Here is a 25,059-nt window from a genome sequence, read left to right as displayed (position 1 = left end):
GGAAAGTGGAGTGAGAGGGAGCGAGGGAGTGGAGTCGTGTTGTGTGTGGTGATGGGTGTGCTAGTAATGAATTTGATGAAGCACTTGATAGGGAAGGGAAGGGACGGGACGGATAAGGTTTGTGCACCACGGCTTACTGCGACTTGGTCAGTGTGCAAATAAATTACTGCGACCTGGGAGCACTGCACCATGCTTGCAATTAAATCCTCCATTCTAAGCAAAGCGTGACAAAACTTATTCCTGTACTATCTAACAATCAAATTCCCATGACAAAATAAAGTAATATTATGGTATAGTTATTAAAATGGCAAAATTCCCCCCTATCATGAACGTCCATGTTGGAAGAGACTACGATGGAGTAATTTTTTCTCAAATTTGTTTTTTTTGAATGATAGAGGGCAATATTAAACATTGTCATTCATTTTGAATGATTCCTGAGGATGGTCATCCTGGTTCGGCCATACCGAACTGATCCTTTATTACTTAGGATGGGTCGTTGCTAGTTCCGATCACCTCAGTTAGACATCGCATACGGGTAATCGAGGTGACTCCCACATCCACTGGTATCCCGGATTGGGCCTGTGCATGTCATGACAACCGAGATCCTATTGAAGAACCTGACACATGTCGGGACCTGTTTACTGCTCCGTCTTGTCAAATTAAGGCTGAACATGCTTAGTCCCTGTCAGGTCCTAGGAAATTGGAGCCCACTATCTTTTCCTCCAATTTGTCCCCTATAAATATCATTTCCCTTCACTAAAGGGGCAGATAATATACTGTAAGAATCTCTCTTTAAAATTCCCCAATCCTAACTCACACCCGAATTGACTAGATCGTTGGAGGAGAACCGGAGGGGCTGTGGAGGAGAACCGGAGGACACAGCCCGGTCTCCAATAATCTTAGCAGGTAACTTTTAAGGTAGCTGCACCCCGCTAAGGAGAAAACCTCAGCTGGTCGGCACAGCTCACAAAACTAAAGCTCACCTCTTCAATTCCCATAAGAGTTATTAATCAAACAGTAGCTACATATATTATTCCTGCCCCTGTTTCTATTTTATGTAAAGATTGAATGTTCATGCCAAGAGCTAAGTCAGTGATGTGATCCAATGCAACAGTAAGGTCAACAAATTCAGTTGAAATTTGAGAGTAATTTTTTCAACTCCAGATACGGTGATTTCTTGTGACCAGTTATCACTTTACTCCAGTCCAACCAAATCATGGTGAACAAGATAGGAAAAATAGAATTCAGGATCAATAGTTTCTTTTTTTTTTTTTTCCTTCCCTAAAATATTCCACTACACATTCTTTATAAGTCGTGTATCAGATTCTCATGTTTCACTATCAGAAAACATTACATCAATGGGTAAGTAGTAGTCATTATTCAATATGTCAATACAAAACTTGCTCTCATTTTTGTCATGGAAGGATTTCTAGCGAGAAGCATAAAGCGATTTTGAACTGTAGACACCCATTATGATGAAATTTAAGCAAGAGAATCACAAACTGCTGCAATCAACTCTCTGCGGTGGCTATGTCAAAGATGACACAACTTCTATTGCGCTACCAAGTGGCCACGCCGCTTCAACTGAGGAATTTTTGTACTCAACCTTTTTCACCAAAGTAATCTCCTGCCAAGGATCAAGGCCTGCTTAATCGAAAAAGAAACCCATTAGTATTCACTGATCAATATTATAGGACGGCAACGGAAGCTAACATAGAGTTGAATAAGTAAATCGCACCAAACCCATCTACAAGCAAGGTGAACTGATACACAAGATCCATGCACAAGTACGGTAGGTTATCAGGCTCCACATGAGAATATGTAGATTTGGCATCTTCAAGCCTGGTTTGACAAGCACGCTTAGCAGCTTCCTCAAAATCAACTGGATGAACTTTTGCTACATGAGCAAGCGGATCAACAAAACCAGCCTACGAGGGAATGTTAACACGGTCAACATGCTGATATAGTGACACAAAGGTGGGGTACAAATTTTCACTGCCTACTAGAAGACCAATTATTCTGAGTTGCTTACTCCTTCAGAAATATTTACACAACGGATACATACCTCAGTAGCTCTGTCGAAGAAAAATGATGCAACAAAGAGATTCTTTTGACCATCCCCACCTCCACCATTCCATACCCCACCAAATGTGCATTTCATGTGGGTGCACGCTGAATCATTTACTTTGAGAGCTTTAAGAGCTACTTCCCTACATCCATCCAAACTGGAACCAGATGGTGAAGCGGATGATGGATATTCTTTCCCTCCATATTTGTAAGACCCTACAAAGGAACAACTCATAGTTAGTACTTGAATGTTAGCTTCAGTAATTAGTACTTCACAAGGAGAGGGTTTTCTTTGCCTAGCAACATTAACTATTGATACCTAGTAGAGAATTGAAGCAAACACATGCTGAACGGAAATTGCAGATTAGTTAATTATGTGGAAACAAACATGCAAGAGCAACATACCTTTTTCTTATGATCTGGTATAAGAGTATTTCAACTTGCAAAACCTATCAATTCCCTCTGACCTAACTGGAAAAGTACTAAAAATGTACTTTGACATGTAAACAAAAGATTTCAAAATTTGTGGTTCCATATTTTCAAAATTTCTGTACAAAAGGGCAAAGATACATCTGGTGCCATTCTGATATGCTGCAATTGTAAACTTTGCTTAAAATTAAAAATTATGCCTAGTTGACCACACAAAATTCCAAGGAAGCAGTTATTTAAGACAAGGTTCAGGTTTCTACTCTAAGCCCCGGACACCAAAACGCACCTGATAGCAAAGGCTAACTTTTGATGAACCTATGGGGGAACATGATGATAGAAACAACAAAGTATGAGTAGCAATGCATGACCATGCTCCTTTGTAATCCATTATGAGCAATTACAATGCTTAAGAATGAATGCCACGTTTTGAAATGCACTATTTGAATTTCACTTCCACTGTACTAAGACTTTTAGTGCCCAGCGGCTTAGCCAATAGGAAACTTAACCAATCATATACACAAATCCTTTTTTCTCGTGATCGTATACCCTTCTTCTCCATAAAAAAAAAAAGCTGCCTATTCTTTCACAGTCTTGTCTAACTTCACATAGAATGTAACTAACAGGCAGAAGTACGTAGGAACGCCAAGAAAGAAGAAGATACAACATAGGAAGAAAAAAACACTTCCAAAAGGAAATCGGCCCTGGAGAAGCTAAATGCAGGCCATACCATCAAAGCCTGCCAAGATGCATGGATTACTGGATTCTACACCAGCCTTCAATATCTCAGCACGAGCTGCTAGTAAGCCATAGTGCAAGTAACTGTGTATGAGATCCAATAAAAAAAATGTAAAAGAGATGAACCTAGAAGAGAGGTGTAAAGTAATAAAATAAAGAGCAGCATGTAACCTAAAATCAACATATCTGAAGTTTACTTTAACTAACTGGTTAATACAACAGAGGGTTCTATCCCAATGAAAGGTGTCAGAAATTGTATGCTATAGATCATTGGCCAAGGATAAGCAATACCTGTGCACATAAAGGTAATATTTTGTCCCCTTCAGATACATTTCCTGGACATAGGCATCCTCTCCATCTGGTAATTTTGGAGCCTTCGCAGCATCTGATTCTGAGATAGCATAAGCCATTTGGACAGATCCACCACCAAGATCGACCACGCCGACAGTACGGGAATGTTTTTTTCCCAATTTCCCCGAGAGATAGTTGATGGTCACCTGCATAGGCACAGAATAGTTCAAAAGCAGGCCTAAATCCTTCCCACTGCATACTTTCTCTTTGAAGGTATACATAATTTTGACTCATGACAAGCAGGTCTATGCAATCTTCAGTTAGCTCCTTCAAGGATGCTCAGAAATCGAAAGCAGGCTCAGAAAATCTGGTAAACAACACTATGCCAGCCTTACTAAAATGCCGAAATGCTAGGTATCTTTTATTGCTGCACAAAAGCTGCAGTAGTATTGCAATAACAAACTTAGGCATACAAACAAGCTTCCTTACAGAATGAGATGATCCAAGTCCAGCTTACTAGAGCAAAATCTTTACAAAGTAAAAAAGTTGCTTCAGTTGTGATGCAAACCCTTTCGGTACGTTTGAAAAGGCTTTGATCATTGTCTGGGAAATAATTTAGGTCAGAATAAAGTTAATGCCAACATACTTTGCTTTGCCTTATTGTTGTGGACATAGTACTTGGCTAATTTGCTCAAACTCTTATAAATTGATATGATTTGAGTATCAATTATGAGATATATACTCAAGTAATGATTTTAAGTAGCTAGAAAAGCCACAATGAAGTTTTTATGTAAACTAACACTTCAATTTGCAGTCATTGTTATGAGGAAAGGCCTACCATTCAACAGTCCATCACTGAGTAAATGTATACGTACTCTGTAAACAGAAGATAGAGGAGAGCATTATGCGATTATGTGAAAACAATTTTTTACCAGAATTTCATGCCTAAGGAACTCTAGTGGATTTCCTAGAAACTGTTTTTCTTCTTCTTGTAACTACAGCACCATTTGTCATGCTTTTGTCTAGATTTGTCAATCAAGCGCTAGATTTGCCTAAGTTACGCTGTGTATTCACATGAAATCAACCAGACAATACTTTAGAAAGCAAAAAATTCAGACATTCTAAATGTTGCTGCATCAAACCAACGGCCTCTTGGGCCGTTGGCCACCACAAAAGACTCAAGTCTTTGTGGAGTGGGAGGTCAAGGGTGCAAACCTTGCCTCCCATCACATTGCTACTATATGTGGCTTCTCCAAATCCATACGGTTGCACAACACACCTGTCTGGTCTAATAGTGGTTCAGTCACTGTCAATTACGCAATTGGCCCAGTTGAGCCTCCCCCCTAGAATAGGCTAGAGTAGGAGTAGAAGTAATGTATATGCTACTGATTGGCAAAAATAATGTTAATGTTGCTGCACCATGTTCCTAGAAAAGTGTAGCATTCAAGCAATAGTTCGTTGAAGATTCAACAAATAAAGAATAAAATTTGATGATACAAAAAACGATTGGCTCTCAACCATGAGAATGATTAATTCCATGATGCTACAGGGGATCGAGTGTTAATTTAGGAGTTGCACTTTCTTATTGAGCTAACCAGAACACAATCCTTCTACCACTAACTCTGGCATATTGCCTAAGAATCCTATGGTACCAAACTTGATGGTTCGAGTACAATAGAGTCATAACTTGTTGCACTTTTCTCTATAACATAACCAAAATCTTTACTTCTCACTAAGAAGTTAAAGGAATGCTTTACTACAAGCTACATATGGTTTCTGCAATTATCTTTTCCCAAAAAGCTGGTATAGGGGGGAAAAAATCTCAGGTTGCTGACCAAGTTCATGAATGGTAAAGATAAGGAGCATTGAGGAAACTTATTCAGCGAAGAGTCCATAAGGCAATGTGAAAGGTTAAGTGCACGCTTCAGACGATCTAAGTTATAGGCATGTAGCAGTTAGATTGGACACAACTTCTATAGAATACTATTCAACTATCTTATGAGACAAGATGTTGAGCCACAGCAGGTGTGTCCTTACATAGATACGTATAAGATGATTTTATCCTCTTTATTGCAGAATAACAATAACAACATTTGCAAGGGACATGCCATATCTATTAGAGTTAGGGTGCGCTTGATAAAACTGAAGTCTGAAATCTGAAGTCTAAATCCATTAAGTTATTGAATTATTGATAAGTGAATAGCTTATCACTTAATTTTGAGAACAAGTTTTGCCTAGAAAATTCAGTGCCACTTAATTAATTCAAATGCTCAATATTTGATTATCAAATGGTTTGAATATGTTAAGATCTGAATCCATTAAATTTAAGTGCTGAATTGAGTTATCAAACAAGGCCTTAGACAGGAAAGAAGACGAAGACCACAAATTCCACAACAAGTTCAAATGGAAAATTTAGCACTCTTTTTAGAAAGGTAGCAGCTGTACATGAATAGACATGGAAACAGGACTGATAAAAACAACCCTAAATAATTAGAAAAATGGTAGCTGAGTGTTCAATGTGCAATAGCTGGTACAAACTCATTCACAGGATTGAGGGAAGCCAATACCTTTCATCCCAATAGTTATTATAGTGAAAAATGACATGGTTAATGATGAGTATGGCTTCTCCATTTATCACATGAAAAGTTTAACTTGCAAAATATTCATGGGGTCCACAAATAGTAGGCCAAATTACACAGCCCTTCAAAAAGATTTAGCATGACTGCAGAGCTTACCAGTCAGCTTTTCCAAGGTTCTTGTAGACACTAATTTTCTGTGCATAAATCTCCATAAAATAAGTAGCCCATTGGTTTTGGTTTTCTTTAAGAGCATTTGAACTTTCATACCAGGATGGTTTCCTTATTTACTCGTCACAGGCATGCTCATATGTTGATTACAAGAAAACAAATGCAGCTAACGTCATGATGCAAGGATTTGAGTTTTACTCAAAGTCAAGTTTGCAGACAGAGTATATGCTTGTTAAGAACAGCTTAATATAAGGCGCTATTTTAGAAAACTTGAGAGCTATCTGGTGCTCCCATGCCTTTCCACGTCTAGCTTAGCAAAAAATGTTCTTCTCTACAAAAAAAAAAAAACTGGTTGGCTGTGGAACCCATAGCAAATCTAACTTAAGCTTTCAAATTATACATATTGGCTCCAATCCATGAATAGGTATGGCAAGAAAAAAATTGATTTCTTCCATAAACAAAATAAGCCCTAGGCTTCAAGCGGTCCTATGAATCCAAGCTAAAGAATGAATTATCATCTGCACCAGTGATAAGAGAAAGTGCCAAATGAAGTTGCATGAATAAATGACACAGCAACCTTCTGTATCCGATAAATCATCATCAAGATAAATAAATAAATCAACAAAGGAATACAACATACCCACTGATAAGCACCTTCCTGATTGCCATCAATAACTGTGACCCAATCTGCCTTTGACGTGAGGCTGCTTTTGTTCTTTAAAAAATCCCTAACCTAGAAGGGGAAATTTAGAAATATAAAGAAGAAACATTAATAATTATTAGTACTGAAATGTCAGAGGAAGGCATTTTCTGAGAGACAGAAGTAGCAAGGAAGAAGGCAAGCTTACCGCTTGCAAAATCCTATCAGAGGTATCTCCTTCCAGTTGCCTTAGACCTGCAGTTGCCTATGTAGGCATCAGTATCAGCATCACGATCGAGTTGTGTGCAAAGGACACAATCACAGTAAGAAAAAAGAGAAAAAAAAGTTATTATTTACAATCGACTATTGGAAACGGAGATACTCTTACCCCAACCCTGACCGGTGTTTTTTGACGCAATTCTGGGGGAACAACAGCTTCGGCCTTCTGGAGAAGCTCCTGTAAGGAATTGGCAGCAGCTTCAGGGTCATTCGCATATGCACTGAGACCCGGTTTTTTCTGATAAATCATAACCACAAGAAGTCAGTCCACTTTCAAATTAGAGCTAATAGCAGGAAGTTGTTTTTTAATTTGTACTAGTAGCTAGTAGGTAAGGTAACACACGTGATGACGGCAGGTAAATGTAGAAAAGGCCAAATGCAACAAGTCGAAAATCCAAATGGGTGAAAATACACTCATAGACAGAATGCCTAATTTACCTGTTCGAAAAGTTCAAGATCTTTACCGATGGGGACAAGATCCAGGTGGGAGTCAAAGCAGAAGACGTGAACCCGACTGCCAGAGCTGCCAGCGTCGAAGATGACAGCGTAGGAGCGGGCGTTGGCATTGGCATTCATGGGTGAGAACTTGCGGGGGAGAGAATCGGAAGGGGAGCGGGCAGGCATTAGAAAGAGGACAAACATGACGAGAAGAAGAGGGAGGGAAATGACGAGGAAGACACCTCGATACCTCTGGATCTTGTCCAAAAGGGAATGATAATAGTAATCAGGCTGCTGCTGCCTGTTCCGTTTTAGCATCTTCTCCATTGGAGTGGAGCTGCCGTTGTTGTTGTCCAGCGGTTGCTGCTGCTGCTGCTGCTGCGTCTGCGCATCCAAAAGCTCCGCGGCCGATGGAGACCGGTATCGGATCTGACCGTTTCCGCCCGCTGCCTGATTACCTTGCACCGACTCCAGCTCTTCCAATCCTTTTTTTCTCCCTTTTAATTAATTAAGGGGACGATGTATATTGAGAAAAAAAATGATAAATAATAATAATGCACTTCTATCCTATCCTCCTCCTCCTTGATCTTCTTCTTTTCCTGATGAGATGATTGACAATCAGAGGAGTACGTATCCGTACTCCCAAGCCCCCCAAGTCGAAAGATTGCCACTTTCTTTTATTTATTTATTTTTTAATCAGATCAATCAACTGAATTCAGCAATGATTTGGAAGAGTCAGTAGTACTCAATTTGATCGACTACTAGTAGTGTTTTTCAAATAGAAAATACTACTGTAGCAGCCAAATTACCTCTGTATGTTATAGTAATTTATAACCAATTCAACAGATGGATTGATGAAACTGGCCTCCTCCTCTCACCTCTCCCCCTCTCTCAGAGGAAGTTGATCGGATCTGACAGAAAGCGATCTTTCCTTCCTCCACAAACACTATCCCTTTACTTATATATAGCACCGCCACCCACCTTCAGGATGTTAATAGGGGAGGGAGTGGATACGGCTGATACTGCGCAAATCTCATGCAATTGCAAGCAACCACTCACAAATTTCCACATTTCAAAATGTCCTGCATTTCTCTGTGAGAATTGAGACTCACAAATTAGTCTTTTTTTTTTTTTTTAATGACAGCTGCAGTAAAATTTTTGAAAAACATCCTAAAAAAGTGAGTTTGTTTGGACAAAGAGAATTTGGAAAAAAAAATTTTGCCTCACAAATCTCAATCACCTTTTTATTTTCTCAACCACCTTTTTATCTCACATACATCACATCACAAAAAGTGCTACAGTAAATATCTCAAATAAACTCTTATCCAAACAAACTTAGTATGGGTTTCGTTCTTGCTCTGGTACTCCCTCCGCCAGAAGCACTTGCCTCCATGTTATCCCTATTCTCAAATTTTAAAGTCCAATTTTATTATAATTGGTAACGGAATATTTTCTTTGTTTTAGTGCAATCGATTGATATTCATAGTGTATTTATTTGGAATTAGAATTTTGAGTTACGGACATTGCACATACTCAAATAATCTTTTTTCTCAAAAGAAAGATAATCAAATTGAGAAGCTTATGAGGCAATAAATGTCGATACATATTTTGACATGGTAAGTTGGATGCATTTAGCAAAAAATTTCCAACATACCCTTTAGATAAATTCTTAAATTCATTTTTTGGAGGTAAAAATTAAGAAAATTCGCCAATATCATCCTTGAACTTTTTCATTAAAACTAGGGATAATTTCAGAAACCTCCCCTGAGGTTTCTGACAGTCTCAAGGACCTCCCCTGAAGTTCCGAAAATCCTTTATACCTCCCCTAAAACTAAGTAGATAGTTTCAGGTCCAACCCAATTGAGGTGGACAATGAATATAAAATGTATTTTAGGAGAGAGAAAATAAAGAAATTCCATCTCTGCCCTCAAGATTGTCATTAGTGAGGATGTTTATGTTGAAAATTTCAATGAAATCTAGTTCCTTTGAAATTGCAGGGGGTATATGTGAAACTGATGGAAAAAGGTAAGGCTGTATTACAAGAAATTGTCTTCTGGTTCATGCCAACAACTCTCAAAGCAGTTCTTTGTAACGGTAATAAGAAACAGTAGTGTTGCTTTGGAGCTCTATATAATTGCCTACTGAAGTTGCAAAAGAAAGCATTGAATGTTGTTGAGTTGTGGCTGAGGTTTCTGCAAAAGTGTTCATACAAGTAGCAAAGCTGAACTACGTACAAACAGATACACATGACTTCTTCAAACCTGGTAGATTCATCATGGAATTCACCAACTTCATTTTCAATAAGAAATAGATATTGCCATTGTCATCGGAAAGCAAGTATTAAGATTTTTGAGAGCAAGAGGAATTCGAACAAGCTCTATTTCTACTGCTCAAATTGCAAATTCTTTCAGTGGTTCGAAGGACCTGAAGAAGGTGAAGTGAGCAGCCAAAGAACAGATCAACGTTCAAGCATGCAAAAGGAGGATCAGATACAGTTTGCCAAAGTAGAGCAGTCGAACTCCATTGTGAAATGGCTGCTTATAATGAACCTGTTATTCATAGCTATTTACATTTTGTTGTTGATATTGTTTCAGTGGTTCGAAGGGTCTAAAGATGGTCAAGTGAGCAGGCAAAGAGCAGGAGGACATTCAATCATACAAAGAGGTGATCAAGTGCAGAATTTGAATGCTGTCAAGTTCAACTCCATAGTGAAATTGATGCTTATAATGAACCTTGTATTTTTAGCTGTCTATGTTGTTATATTGACTGTAAAAGATATCAAATGAGTATTGATTCATAATAGTAAAGAACCAGATTCATTATCATGTGCTTCCAGTTTTGTTTATTGAATACCATATGACAGATTATACATAAACACAGTGTACAAGTAATAGTGCAAATGGAACTTCAGTTTTCTGTTGAAAAGCATTTTGAGTGTACAATAGCCAAATCTTTCCACTCATGCATCCAGGTTGATACAAAAACATCAGATAACTAATGTTCAGATACCAAAATTAGATAACCAAGACATCAGATATTGCCATTTCTCCAATGTCGACAAGTAATGATCAGATATTCACGTCCTCTGATATCCAAATAACAAAAGACTCTTAATAGTTCTACTAAAAGGTGAAGCTGCTACTGACATTGTGAGAATCATGAGAAACTGAAGCATTGATGTTGACATCAGTTTGCATTTGGGCACTTCCACTGGGATGTAGTGCAGCAGTATGCAGAGGTGCTGCTGTTGAAGTTTTCCTTTTGGGGTTATATACAACAGATGGAGCAGATTTGTTGGAAGGTCGTCCTCTCTGAAATTGCAGATGAAGCATGATTAATATACAGGCATGTAAATAAGCATTAAAAGTGCAGCTATCTCTGAAAAAGGATTAAGGAACAAATACCTTTCTCTTAGTAGCAGTGGTTGCTGTTTGCAAATTCAAGTCAGCATTCATTAATGGTGATTGAGTTGATGGACTTGCGTTACTGCCTTGACTAGAAACGACAATAGGCACATTGCCATCAGCATGATCCTGCACAAATCAATGGCAAGCATTAGCTTATCAGACAACAACAACATAAGAAAAGTCTGTTTCTGAATTTAAAAGAATTGTAACCTATAGAACAGATCCTGCAAGTCCTGTATTTGCAATTCCCCTTCCTGGCTTTCCTCTAGCAAATTGAGTCCCCTGACATGAAAATTAATAACAAATTACAAGCTCGCATAGCAATTTCAAGTCTCTCAATTAAATCACTAGACTGAACCTTGTTTGTGCTGGTGCTTGTACTCCTTTGTCTCACAGGTGCTCTTTGACATGTTCTAGTATTATGTCCAGTAGCTTTGTAGTTGCCACATCTCATAGTGGTTGACCTTTTTGCTTGAGATTGGCTTGGCTCATCAAGCCCTCTCCTTCTATTAACTCTTGGACGACCTAGAGCTCTTCTCAATGGTGGTGGAAGGACAGTTTTTGGTGTGACATCAATTAATGGAGGCCATCTCTTCTCGTGAGGAATTGGATGTATCATGCCACTATATGTCTTGAGATACATTTCTGTTTAGAAGCAAGGATCACAGTATGTCTCCAACTTCTGTCTTCTGTATATAATTCCAAGTGCAGCATGCTTGCATGGGAGTCCAGACAATTGGAAAGCTCTACAGTCATATGTCTTCTGGTTCAAACTCACTATAAATGTTCTGTCACCATCAGTAACTTCAAACAAATCCTCACTGGCCATCTACAATGAACATCTCCTAGAATGTATTGCAATTTCCTTGAGCTTTTCTATGATGTTTTTTGGGATAGCAGACGTCCATGTGCAAGCCTTCTGGTACTTTTTGTGTAATTTTTTCATAAATTTTTTCCTCAGTCATTCAACAAGTGTCAGTATTGGTTGGCACCTTAAGTCTCCAATCCAAGCATTGAAGGATTCTGTGAAATTATTTGTGACATGGTCACATTTCAAATCTGTTGAGAAAGCATGTCTAGCCCAAGCAGAAACTGGAATCTTGGATAAGTACCTTCATGCTTCTATATTCATGTCCTTGATTCTCTGCATTGCTTGTGTAAATCCAATTGCATCATAACTCTTAGCAGCTAACCAAAAGAAGGTACTCAGTAACACTCCAGGGAATTCAGACTTGAAGTTCATGCAAATATGTCTGCAACAGTATCTTCCAATTGCAGATGGCAGCAGCTGTTCATATGCAATGTTCAGCCCCTACATCAAAAGCAAAAAATTAGTCAGCCTTTTTTACCATATCTATACAGCAGGTTGTCCAAATTTGGTGAAGTAAAGTATTTAGTAATACCTTTTGTCTGTCACTCATGACAGTTAAGGGACAGTTGTTATCGAATGGTCCAAAGAATTCTTCAAAGAAATGAAAGAACCAACTCCAAGTCTCTTTGTTTTCTACCTCAACAATAGCAAAAACAATGGGAAATATGCTGTTATTACCATCCAATGCAACAGTAGCCAGCAATACTCCACCAAAACTACCTTTCAAATGACATCCATCAAATCCAACAAAGGATCTACAACCACCTAAAAATCCATCTTTCTGAGTTTTAAAGCTAATAAAAAGTCTCAGGAACCTTGGTTCAACTAGTAGATTTGGTCTATCATAATGAATCTTATAAACACTACCAGGATTATGTTGCCTAAAAAGCACAACATATTTGGGCACAACATATTTGGACAGTTTACTATATGATTCTGAATGTGTGCCTTCAATCTCTTCTCTTGCCTTTTGTTTGGCTCTATACACTTGCTATTTGCTAGGATGCATACCATATTTTAACATCTCAGCTTCAATGCCCTTTCTTGACAAGTTAGGATAGGTTCTCATCACAGTTATCAGTTTTTTGGCCATCCAGTCAGAGGTGACCTCACAATTTTTATTATCCATCACACATGTGTGTTCAGGTGTGTATGTCTTAATCATAAATGTTACTGAATCAGCTATAGGGGACGCATGAATCTTCCATGTACATCCCGCAACATCACAGATTGCAGTACACCTGGTTTTCTCATTCTTCAGCCTTTTGATGGAAAATCCTTTTTGGATCACATAATCCCTCAGTGCTGCTCTAAAGGCATCAACATTAGTGAATAGCTGTCCCTTCTTGAATTCTATGTCCCCTCTTGGATTGTAAGTCCACATCTTGTGTCCTAGCACTTCTCTTAAAGGGTCTATTTCTTGCTCAGATTCAGAATCTGGTACAATTAGATCACCAGTTTCATTATCATCCAAGTTTTGAAAACTTTCATCATTGCTAGAATTCTCAAACAGAACCATTAGCTCATCACCTATATCATTTTCATTGTCATCATCAAATCCTTGCTTCCATGATTCATCAGAGCTCGATTCACCCCCATACCCCTCATCCTGGGAGTCAATAACATGAACATTCTGCTCATCAGCAGCCAAGGCAGAATGTTTGTTCTGAATTTCTATGTGCTCACTCTTACCATCAATCTTTCTCAACAACATGACAGGTTGTTTAGTTGGGATAATGTCCATGTTGAACACCTCTATATTTATGACTGGTTGACCTTCATACACATTGAACATATCATGGACAGTTTCATCATCATTCACATCAATATAAGTTTCTGTTCCAGGTATTGCACATCTCATATGTACAAGAAGATTAATATTTTCAGGCAGTTCATGTAATGCCTTCTCGGCAACATCATTTAGCAAATTAAAGAAAGAGTATTTTTCAGGATTTATATTGGAAATTCAAACTTTTGTCCCTCCACAATGGAGTACAATGTCATGCACATCACCAATCACCATCCTACAACATCAGATATCACCATTTATGAACTTCAATTTATACAAACATATAATACTATGACAGAGTAACTCCCTAGACCTCATGCAAACCACTTTGTATGATTCATATAAACAGCACCATCACATATGCATGAATACACATTCTAGTTTATAACTATTATAATCAGAAATAATGAAAACATTGTCAGGTGATCATATTAATAACAAAAGTAGAAACGCAGAGCTAATATAGGAAAAAAAGAAGACATGCTCAGTTTCCACACGGTCAGTAACCTTCATCAGCCATAAGCTATGTAGTATCTAACCTTGCTTTGCTTCAGATGCTCTCAGAACACCAACAGTTCACCCTTTGCAGCAATACTTCAGCTCAATTTCCAAAACTCAATTTCTTCAAAGAATTCTCCCGTTTCTCCTGGAGCTCTCAAATGTTCTTCTCATGATCAGTATGGCTCAAGAAGGTCTATTCCTCACCAAAATTAACGTTCAGTCAGCTACCATTGTCACATCAACAACCAAATGGGCGCCCATTTTTTGCGCCTTTTCTCTTAGCCGAAATTCGCAATTCATTTTATTATCAAATTCCAGTTAAGTTACTTAATCCTTTCTATTACTCATTTCACTAATTAATTCATGTTATTATCAGAATATATTAAACGTCTTTCAAGTCATTTTGGGACCCAACAATCTGACAGGGGAGGTATAAGGGATTTTCGGAACTTCAGGGGAGGTCCTTGAGACTGTCAGAAACCTCAGGGGAGGTTTCTAAAATTATCCCTTAAAACTAATTTAGTCATTAAATTTTTTTTTGACAAATTTAGTCCTTCAACTATGTTTTTCATTCCAATGTAGAACTTTCACAATAGAGCCACCATATTTTATCACTTTCTCCCAGCCAAGTAGGGGTATTTTTGAAATATCTAGTTAATTTAGCAACGCAAATGATTAAAATGAACAAGAAAGAAACAACAAACAGAAAACTTCTTCAAAGAAGCAAAATTTTGCTTTCAGAAACTATACAAAATTTTGCTTCTTCAAATGAGTTTTTTTTTTTTTCAAAACAGCAACACTTTATTAATAATCTAACCCAGATTACATAAGAGGTGGGCAACCGCCCTTACAATTTGCTTGTGCTAACTCAAGCAGTCAGACTGGCAAGTCATTCTTCCATTCAGCAGATCCTTTCAAGTTTATAGCCATCTTAGCTAATTTATGACTGACAGAGTTGTTTATCCTTCTAATGAAGATGAAACAACATTCATCAAAGTTGGACTTTAATTTCCTAATAGCAGAAGCTACTGTTGAAATGATTACATCATCTTCCTCTCTACTTATCCCATTCACTACCTACATACAATCTATTTCGAATTCCACTCTTCTCCACCCTTGCTGGTTTGCCACTAGCATAGCAGTTCTTAGCGTTATTGCTTCCTCTAGCTTTGGATTTGAGCAACTTGTGTTTGGCACTGCCCAAGCTCCTAGAACTTTTCCTTGCCAGTTCCTCACAACCATTCCCCAGCCTGCTTTATCTGTTTTTTGGTGTAGAGCTGCATCAGAATTCATCTAGACCCAATCCTCCCTTGGTCTCTTCTAGCCACTCAACACTTCTTTTTTACTCTTGCTATATTCCTCTATTTTCATTTATGCTTCCTGAGCTTCCTGGTGTCGCGCCCCATTTTTTACAAGAAAAATAAAATGGTTTTAAAAAGTGAATTTTTGATTTAAAAAGTGATGTTTGATTTACAAAGAAAGTGGGTCTAAATGGGACTTGAAAATGCGACGATTTGACCCAAAATATAGTTTAAAAAGGGTTTTTGAAATAAAAATCGGAATCGCCACTTGGTATAGAGTTAAGGTGTACCAAGTCACCTAAAATGAATTTTTTTAAAGGAAAAGGTAGAAAGAAACCCCTTTTAAATGACTCCTAGTCTACGTAAACCAACGAAAAAGGTTCGGGAGTCACATTTGACGAAGGAAAAGACAAGGATAAAAATTCAAGGCACCCCTTCGACCTAGCCAAAACTAGTTGCGCGATTTAGTCAAAGATTTTCTTGCTTTAACCAAAGCATTTATCACATTTGGATGCACTATATGAATGCAAAACCTAGACCTAGGGGGACATCGGGGGGCAAAATTTCTCTTCAAAGTTTGAATGGTGCCAATCACATTAATAGTGATACCCAATAATGACTCTTTGGAGAGGTCACGAATAATGCTAATGACGTAAAAATGAGTGGAATGAATGTATGCAATGTGAAAATATGAGTTTGTGTGAAGTAAAAAAAAAGTAATAAAAAAAATAATAGTGTGTAAGTGGGAGTGTGCAAATGGGTATGCAAGGTGAGGTATGTAAAGTGATAGTGTGAAGTGTATGTGTGCTCAGTGGTAGTATATAAAGTGCAAGTGGTAGAGTGAAAATGTGCAAAATAAGAGTGGTGTGAAGTGAACATGTGGAAAAAGGGATAGAATATGAAGTGAGAGTGCAAAGTGATAGTGGATAAATGAAATGCATGAACCCTAAAGGAATGCAAGCAAGATGGGTACGGGGAGACCCTAAATCGTGACTTTTAATTTACCTTTTGGTTTGAAAAAGAATGAGCGTGCTAAGGCTATGTGTAGCCAAACTCGTCCATTCCCCTTACCAGAAGGGTGACTTCCTAACCTATACAAGCAAATGAGCTAGTCTAAATGAAAATGCAATCCTAAATGTGCAAGGGAAAGGGAGTGAAGGGTCATGCAAAAGTGTAAAACTAAAAAGAAAAGAATGAATGGAGATGTAGTGAAGGCATGCGAGTATGTACTAGCGAGAAGGGGCCCTATTGGGTCTAGCGTTGGACTAGCCCACATCTACGCTCTCTCACAAGCATTGGACTTGTAAGAGCTCGAGGGGACAACCATGACTAGCATTGGACTAGCCACGGTTACGTGCATTTGCATCCATCATACACATATATAAGTAATGTACATAAGTAAAGCAAGTAGACATGTGAGCACGTAATTCACTTAACATATAAGCATGCATATCTAGATGTCAAACCCTAAGAAAGCGATTAAACACATAGCACCTAAGCATGCAAAACACATAAGGCAATTAAGGCCCTAACTATTATATTTTTAGGGGGACCTACTACAATCTAAAGGGGAATGTGAAAATAAATAAAATAAACCTAACTATTACAACTTGGCATTTAAATGCCTTTTAAATAATCAAAACGAACTAAAATAAATATACAAAAACTAAAACCAATAAAGCGAATAAATAAATGAATAAAATAAAAAATATTCAAAAAGCATGCAATTAAGCATATAAAATCACATAGAACACGTAGGGTCTAATAAAGTAAAAATAAAGGAGTTAGAATGTACCTCCCTTGAATTGATAAGCTAGTGGGATGAAATTACTTATTTATCCTCCAAAATAAAAGAAAAGGTCAAGGCATTATAAATAGCTATGAAATTGAACCATTGGAAACATTTAAATAACTAAACAGTCCATATTCACAACATTAGGATCCAATTGAAAGGAAAAAAAAGTTCAAGGGGGGTCAATTTGATTGGTTTTTCCAATTACTCGGGCCATAGTAGAACAAAGGAGACTTGGGGGGCCAAAGTCCATTTTTGGAAACATTTTTCATGCAAGTTCATGCAGAAATGGCGTGAGAAACATTCTGCAACAAAACATTTCTGCTGGAAGCTTTCTGCAAACTAAACAAACATTTCACCGCGACTTTCACTTTCTTTGCATGCAGATCTCAATCTCAACACAAATTTGATCAAAAACCTTTCAACCAAACATCCAAAACCTTATCTAAGCAACATGCAACACAATTTTGACATTCAAACGAACCAAACATAGAAGGAAAAACATTGCAAATGCTGGAGAATTTTATGCAAAAAAAAGGTTTGGCAATCCTGATTTGCTCATTTTCCAGCAAGGGTTCGAATATGATTCAAATGTTTTAGACCCAAACATGCAAACCCATCTTCACTCATCCAATTTTCTCTCATCAAGTAGGTGATGAAACCCACTCGGCGGGCTGGGCTGTTACGGGAAAGAAAACAGCAAAAACAGAACGCAGCAAGAATTTTCGCAATCTAAGGTGGCTAATAAACCTTGCGGCAACTTCCTTTCTACCAATTTGGCATGTATATGACACATTCATAAACCCCAATGGAGCATGCAGATACGTCAACTACTTCCCTGAAGATCAACCTGACTTACTTAGGACCCAAATAACTAAAATCATGATATAAAATCATAGTTCCAGTAGCTACCTTTCCCTCCCAGAAAAATTCCACAAACAAACGTTTTACTCATCTAGCATCAGAAACAAACATTGACTCAAGTACCAGGCCTGATGAATTAGGCCTCTGGAGCAGATCATACATAACAGAGGCGACACAAGTCAATCTTGAAGATCTTAAGACAATACTTCAGCGAACCAGAAAGGAAACAAAAGAACAGCTGCAACAAGCTGAAAGCTTCAAGCTTGTTGCAGCTTTTTGCAATCTTGACTTCATGGATTCATCATAAAAAAAATATAGAAAGACTCCCACACACACATCAACAGGTTTTAATACTAAGCACGCAACCGAGAGCAAAATCTGAACCGGAGGAAAACTAGCAAACCAGATTTGTCCAGGAAACCTTTTACAAATGGAATGGGTTTGTTGTTTAGCTAAAGAAACCAGAGATAGTTTCTACACAAACAGTCTTAAGATCCACAGTAACGCACAACCTAGATGCCATGACATGAAACCAATATCTGCATCAATCAGCGCATGAAAATGAAAGAACCGAAAGAATAAAGACAGATCATGAGAACAAGAACAACAAGTAGCGGAACTTTCTGGTTGCAGAGAAGGAGAATGTGTAAGCGGAGGAGGATAACAGAACGAGGTTACCTCCTTAACACCAGCTTGATGAAGAAACTCCCAGCGGAAACCTTGAATCTCCTAAGTTCCTCCGTCGCCCAGATCTTTTCCTCTATTTCTTGCTTTCCTCATTTTGCTTTTCTTCTACTACTTAGCCGCCGCACTGTTTTTCTCTCTCAAACTTCAGACCTCTCCGTTTTCCTTTCTTTTCGCCTCTGTTTCACTCTCTTGCCCTCAAAGCTGCCTCTTTTCCGCAAACCTAGCTTTTTCTTCTCTTCCCCCACAGAACCTCAGCTCTCTCTCTTGCTCTAGATTTTTTTCCGCCGTCACTCTGCTTCTCCCCCTTCTTTCTTGCCGTCTGTTTTCTTTTTATAGGGGAACACCAGGTCCCTAAAACCCTCAAAGTCCATCTGGATGGCTCACAAATGATTTTAGCACCCCAGCCCCCCTCCTAGCCATCGATCATGGCCTTGAATTGGAGCTCCTAGATGGAGCCAGATGGCCGGTACTTGCCTAATCTAACGGAGCCAGAAAACACAGCAAAAATGACCGGAAAACCCACTGGAAAAAACTGCATTTTTTTTGTTTCTTGCATGCTGTTATTTCCGCGTTCTTTTTTTTTTTTTTTTTTTTAGCATTTCATTAATTCCTTTACTAATTTTTCCTTTCTTTCCAATGAGTTAATAATAGTGAAAATAATGATTTCAATGGGAACAAAAGATAAAAATAAAATTTAAACAAAGTCAACTACAAAGGAATCAGAATGCCGGAATTTTGTGTTTGATTAATGATTTTTCTCTCATTTTCCTCTTTTTCCGATTAATAAGCAATAAAAAGAAACAAAACATATTTCATGCATAACTTTCTCTTTTTGACAATTTTTATACTAAAAATCTTAACAATAAAAATAAACAGCTAAAAAGGCAAAACGAATACAAAAATAATAAAAAATAAAAAATAAAAAAATAAAAAAATAAAAAACTAAAAATAAAATAATAGATCATAATAATAATCTGAAACGCTATACAAATGCTAAAAAAAGAAAATCTAAACCAAAATCATAAAGTTAACAAATAAAAATAGATAAGAATTATCACTAAATCAAAAATAAAAATTATTTAAAAATTATTTAAAAATTTGGTGTCTACACCTGGTACTTCCTCCACTTCAGTATCGCTTTATTAGCTTCTACCATTGGGTCACTTCCTTTGTCATTAAATTGCCTCTCATTTTTTGATTTCCAGATTTGCCATAACAAATTTATAGTCAGAACAAGACTCTCTCTTCCATTTTCCTTATTCATATCATCTTTCAATTCTTCCTACCAATGCCAAAATTTATTCTTGTAAGCTTCCAGACCCTCCTAGCATAGTGGATCAGATTTCTAGATTGACTTGGCATTGTTACAAAAAAACAACATATGTTCAATGGTTTCTGAATTTTCCCCACAACATCTCCTTTTGAACATCTCATTTTTGAACATTTCCTGATTGACTTGGCACATATGATCTCCTTTTGAACATCTTGCCCTTATAACTATATTCACTGGTAAAATACCTTTCAGGCATTTTCAGATGAAATGCTTCAGTTTATGCTTCATGTTCAATCCCCATAAAAAATAACAGCTCTGTGTTGCACATTTTCTTCTGCACCAGCCCTATACTGATCCTTCCTTCTTTTTCTACTTTTTGCCAACCTATATCCTGATTTGACGTATAAACCCCAGTACTAGACATTGCCCAGTATATTTTGTCTTTCATAGGCTGCACACTGAACGGGATTCTCATTATCTTCCTCCCTTCCTCGTTTTCAAACACCTGAGCAATCAGCTCTTTATCCCACTTCCCATCTTTGATGAGCTTACTCACTTTCTGTACTTTTATACCCTCCACATCCCTAGTCTTGACTTTTCCATCTTCAGTTTCTGGAAGCCATTTATCCTCCCATATGTTTATTGATTTTTTGTTTCCTACTTGTTTCCTTATTCCTTCCTCTGGTAGCTCCTTTGCACTCAAAAAACTTTTCCAACACCATGAATCAGCACCAAAACTCTTTTTCTTCCAAATTGATGTTCCTTTAAAATATCTAGCTTTCATTATTTTACTTATCAGTAAGTTAGGCCTAGTCAGAATTCTCCAAAGCTGCTTTGCCAACAATGCCAAGTTAAACTCATGTAACTCTCTAAAACCTAGTCCTCCTTCTGCTTTGACTTCTGTCATCCTTCCCCAACTCAACCAGTGAATTTTATGTTCATTTTCCTTCAGCCCCCACCAAAACCTTGCCATTTCTAAACAAATTTCCTTGCAAAAAGCCTTTGGCAAAAGGCAACAGGACATAACCCCAGATACTTACTTTGCAGAACCTGCTTCATTCCCTGCAGCTCTTTCATCACCCCTTCTTTTTGCCTATCTTTCTCATTCCTACTGAAGAACAGTGTTGATTTCTTTGCATTGATCAGCTGACCAGAAGCTCGTTTGTATACATCTAGTATTCTCCTCAGTTGTCCTATCTCCTCAACACTTGCTTTGTAAAAAATCAATGAATCATCTACAAAAAATAAGTGAGATAGGCTAGGAGCCCCTTGAGCAATCTTCATTCATATTAGTTTCCCCTGTACATTTGCTTGCTTTAGCAAAGAGGAAAATCCCTCAGCACAAATCAGAAACAAATAAGGGGACAGAGGGTCCCCTTGTCTCAAACCTCTAGTTGGCCTAATGAAATCAGTTTTCTCTCCATTAATGTTTATAGAATAGGTTACACTAGTAACACACTCCATAATCCATTGAATCCACCTAGGACAGAAATCCATTTTCAACATTATTTTTGGCCAAAAACATCCATTCTACTCTATCATAAACCTTAGATATATCTAGTTTACTAACCATGTAACCATTTCTCCCAGTTCTTTTCTTTTTTAAGAAGTGAACGCTTTCATGAGCAATCACAATATTATCTAAAATCTGTCTTCCAAGAACAAAGGCAGATTGGGAATGACTAATGTAGCAGGTTAAAACACTATTGAATCTGTTTGTAAGCACTTTAGAGATGATTTTATAGATAATATTGCATAAACTAATAGGTCTAAATTCTGTGATTGTACTAGGGGAATCAGTTTTAGGAATAAGGCTTATCAAAGTCACATTGATAGATTTAAGAAGATGACCAGAATCAAAGAAACCTTGCACTACATTAACAACATCAGTCTTAATAATTAGCCAAAATTTTTGGAAGGACAAAGGGGACATACCATCTGGCCCTGGAGACTTGTTTGGTTGCATCGAAAAGACTGCATGACTAATTTCCTGATCTGTGACTTTCCTGGTCAGCTTCCTGTTCATCTCAACAGTGATAGTTTATGGGATTCCTTGCAAAATTCCTGCAAAGTCATCTGGTTTTTTTGAAGTAAAAAATTGTTTGAAATAGTCAATGATCTCCTATCATGTTTTCTCTTCATTCTCATGCCAATCCCCACTCATTTTCTTTAGCACACTAATCCTATTCATTTCCCTCCTTCCAGTCACTCTTGCATGGAAGTAGCTAGTATTCTTATCCCCCACCTTTAAGCATTTTACCTTTGTTTTTTAGCTCCAATATTATTCCTCTCTTTTATAAGCATCAGCCAGTATCCTCTTAAGACCAGCCAACTTAATTTTGTAACTATTAATTTTACTGTTCTTAACCTCTTTAATTTCATTTTTAACCTATTCTATCGGTTTCTTAGAGTTGCAAAAGCATCTTTTACTCCAATTGAGCAAATCCATTCTAACTTTTTTTATTTTATATCGAACTTTGAACAGCCTAGGCCCTGTTGATATTCTCTCCAAGCTTTCTCTATTACCTCCCCTATATCCTTTTGTTGTAACTACCTTGTATCAAATATAAACCTTTTTTTCCACCTCTTTTCCACTGGCTTGGTATCCAATACCAGTGTACAATGATCCAATGCTTCAGTTTCTACATGTATACATTTTGCCTTTTCAATCTTTTCTATCCAGCCTTTAGTTCCCAATATCCTATCTAACCTCTCTTTCACCTCTCCCTCATTCATCCAGTTATTCCTCCAGGTCCAAGGGATTTCTTCAAATCCAATATCAACCAATTCATTATTATTTATTAAGGAGTTAAAATCCTGGAACCTCACCTCAGCTCTTTGTTTACCTTTCTATTTTTCACTATTAGAGGTAATATCATTTAGATATCTCATTATAGCCCAGTACTTACCTCACACTAAGCTTCTTCTAGTTATAACTTTCCATTGTTCTCTTTTAACACCTGCATATGAGCTAGCATAGGCACATATACACCACCACTGCTTCACATTATTCAAATAACTTTTTTTCTTTGTTTCTGACAAAAACACTAATGAAGGAGAATGGAGTCTAATGACCTCCATGGGTTGGGAAACTGTCAAGGGACTCTCCACACCTCGACAGTTTCACACCATAGCCTTTATTTAGACTTTGAAACTCCATTTAGGGTGGAATCCAACCCCTCAGAGAGTTCCATCCAGTCACTATTTCCATTCTTAACTGTGATTTTTTTCCAATTTTCCTTCCATAATTGCTCCTCTTATCCTTCCCAATCCATAATCTCTACCTTCCTTTTCCCTTTCTCAGTTCTAGCAACTTCTCTATTGGTCTCAATCAGTGGTTTTCTCCTACTCACCTCTAGCACCAATCTTTTCCAAGTCTTACTTGCCATTTGATTCCCTTTAGTCCTACTTTCTACTTTCCCAACTTCCCTTTACCTTAGGTGTTATTTCACATTCCCTCCCTTATATTATCTTCCTAGCATTCTTGTCCTCATTATTCATACTCTTGACTCCATCAATCCACATCAGGTCATCTGATCCTTCCACTGTTTCCTTAACACTTTTTGCATCCTGCTGTTCTATTTGCTTCCTTTCCCTCCTGTTCCCCTTTTTCTCTACTATGTTCCTACCTCCTGCCTTACCTATTCCCTTTTTACCCCACCTCCTCTCTCCCTTCCTATCTTTAATCACTTTTGTACCCCTCTCCTCAAATACTCTCTTCTCCTTCCTACTCATCAAAACAGCATCCGTAGTCATCTCTTTCTCATAAGTTTGTTTTAGTTCCTCGTCCTTATGGAATTCATCTGTATAGGTTAACAGCAACTTATGTTCATCTCTCTTTGCATCCCTATTGTCCTGAGTCTGGTGTCTCTCTTCTTCAGCACCCCCAGTCCTATTTCCATTCTATTTCTCTTATTAGGACTTCAAGAGTAGCTAGCTCTCAACCAATTTTCATACTGTGGTTCCCTCTCTATAGTAATTCCTTTTTTCACTACAATTATGTTCACTATGATCAATCATTTGACAATAAAAACAGTAATCTAGACATTTTCATATTTAAACTCAATCCACCTCTTAATGCCATTACTATTAATCATAATCCCTCTAGGTAATAGAATAGAAAGATCAATTTCAACTAGAATTTTTGGATGTTTACCTTCCTTTCCTTCGCTCTACGGAATGATCACCTCATTTACTTTTGGAGATATGCTGCCAATCTTCCTACCTCTTCCTTCGTGACCCAGTGCAAGGGTATATTCTAGATCTGAACCCAAATTAATCTTTTACTCAGAGCTTCTTCATCCTCCTCCAAACCAGCTTTCCACTGCAGCAGAATTAACGGTTGACCATCATAAATCCAGGGCCTCCTGTTCATTACTAACTCTATATCCTTCTCCTTCTCAAAAATGAAATGGAACAAATTACGTCCAATTTTTGTTACTTTCAGATTCTTCACCTGAGACCACATACTGTTCATGAAGCTTTTGAATCCGCCAATGTTAGCTTGCTTTTCCCCTTAAACTTTGCCAACCAAGCTCAGTTTGCATTCCAGAACTCCTTCAGCCACGTCCACCTCGTCCAAACAGACACCATCTCTTTCCTCTTTGGAAAGTTTGAACCTTCTTAATATCTCTTCAATATTCTCCATAGTCCTTCCCACAGACCTAATGCTGCGATTTTCAGTATGCTTCTAGTCCAACACAGATCTGAAACCAGTGCGAGTCCTTGTAATGCCTCCCAACTAGTTCCCAGCTCTAGCTAATTCTAATTCAAAACAAACAAAACAAAAACAAGATCTAGATTAGAAGCAGAAACAACTAAGGCTAGCAAAACATGAAGAAGAAGAAAATTAAGACTAGATATGAAAACTATCACATCTTATCCAATAAGAATTGGAAAGTAGAAATAGTTATGGTTACTTTCACTAGAAATTCCAACGTTAATCCAG

General features: G+C 37.7%; 1 protein-coding gene across 1 annotated transcript; it reads right to left on the bottom strand.

The window, feature by feature from the left end:
* Positions 1 to 1,243: 1,243 nt before the first annotated feature.
* Positions 1,244 to 8,605, bottom strand: LOC113765625 (apyrase 2-like). Its single transcript, XM_027309864.1, has 9 exons — positions 7,627 to 8,605; positions 7,298 to 7,426; positions 7,118 to 7,174; positions 6,910 to 7,002; positions 3,523 to 3,728; positions 3,224 to 3,315; positions 2,066 to 2,283; positions 1,739 to 1,928; positions 1,244 to 1,644 (listed from the first exon to the last, which is right to left on the bottom strand). The coding sequence occupies exons 1-9, from the start codon at positions 7,951 to 7,953 to the stop codon at positions 1,529 to 1,531; spliced, it is 1,428 nt and encodes a 475-aa protein (XP_027165665.1). The 5' UTR covers positions 7,954 to 8,605; the 3' UTR covers positions 1,244 to 1,528.
* Between the last annotated feature and the right edge of the window lie 16,454 nt (positions 8,606 to 25,059).

This window comes from Coffea eugenioides, chromosome 3 (genome assembly GCF_003713205.1).
Source record: "Coffea eugenioides isolate CCC68of chromosome 3, Ceug_1.0, whole genome shotgun sequence".
NCBI lineage: Eukaryota > Viridiplantae > Streptophyta > Magnoliopsida > Gentianales > Rubiaceae > Coffea > Coffea eugenioides.
Note: the sequence above shows the minus strand (reverse complement) of the source record. Positions and strands in the feature narration are given on the sequence as shown.

Bases quoted from the DNA above. Each gene is read 5' to 3' on its own strand.
- LOC113765625 (XM_027309864.1), bottom strand. From the start codon at position 7,953: ATGGAGAAGATGCTAAAACGGAACAGGCAGCAGCAGCCTGATTACTAT. The intron at 7,175-7,297 runs GTAAGAGTATCT...ATGCCTACATAG, and splicing joins AAACACCGGTCAGGGTTGGG to GCAACTGCAGGTCTAAGGCA. The intron at 7,003-7,117 runs GTAAGCTTGCCT...TTCCCCTTCTAG, and splicing joins CTGATAGGATTTTGCAAGCG to GTTAGGGATTTTTTAAAGAA.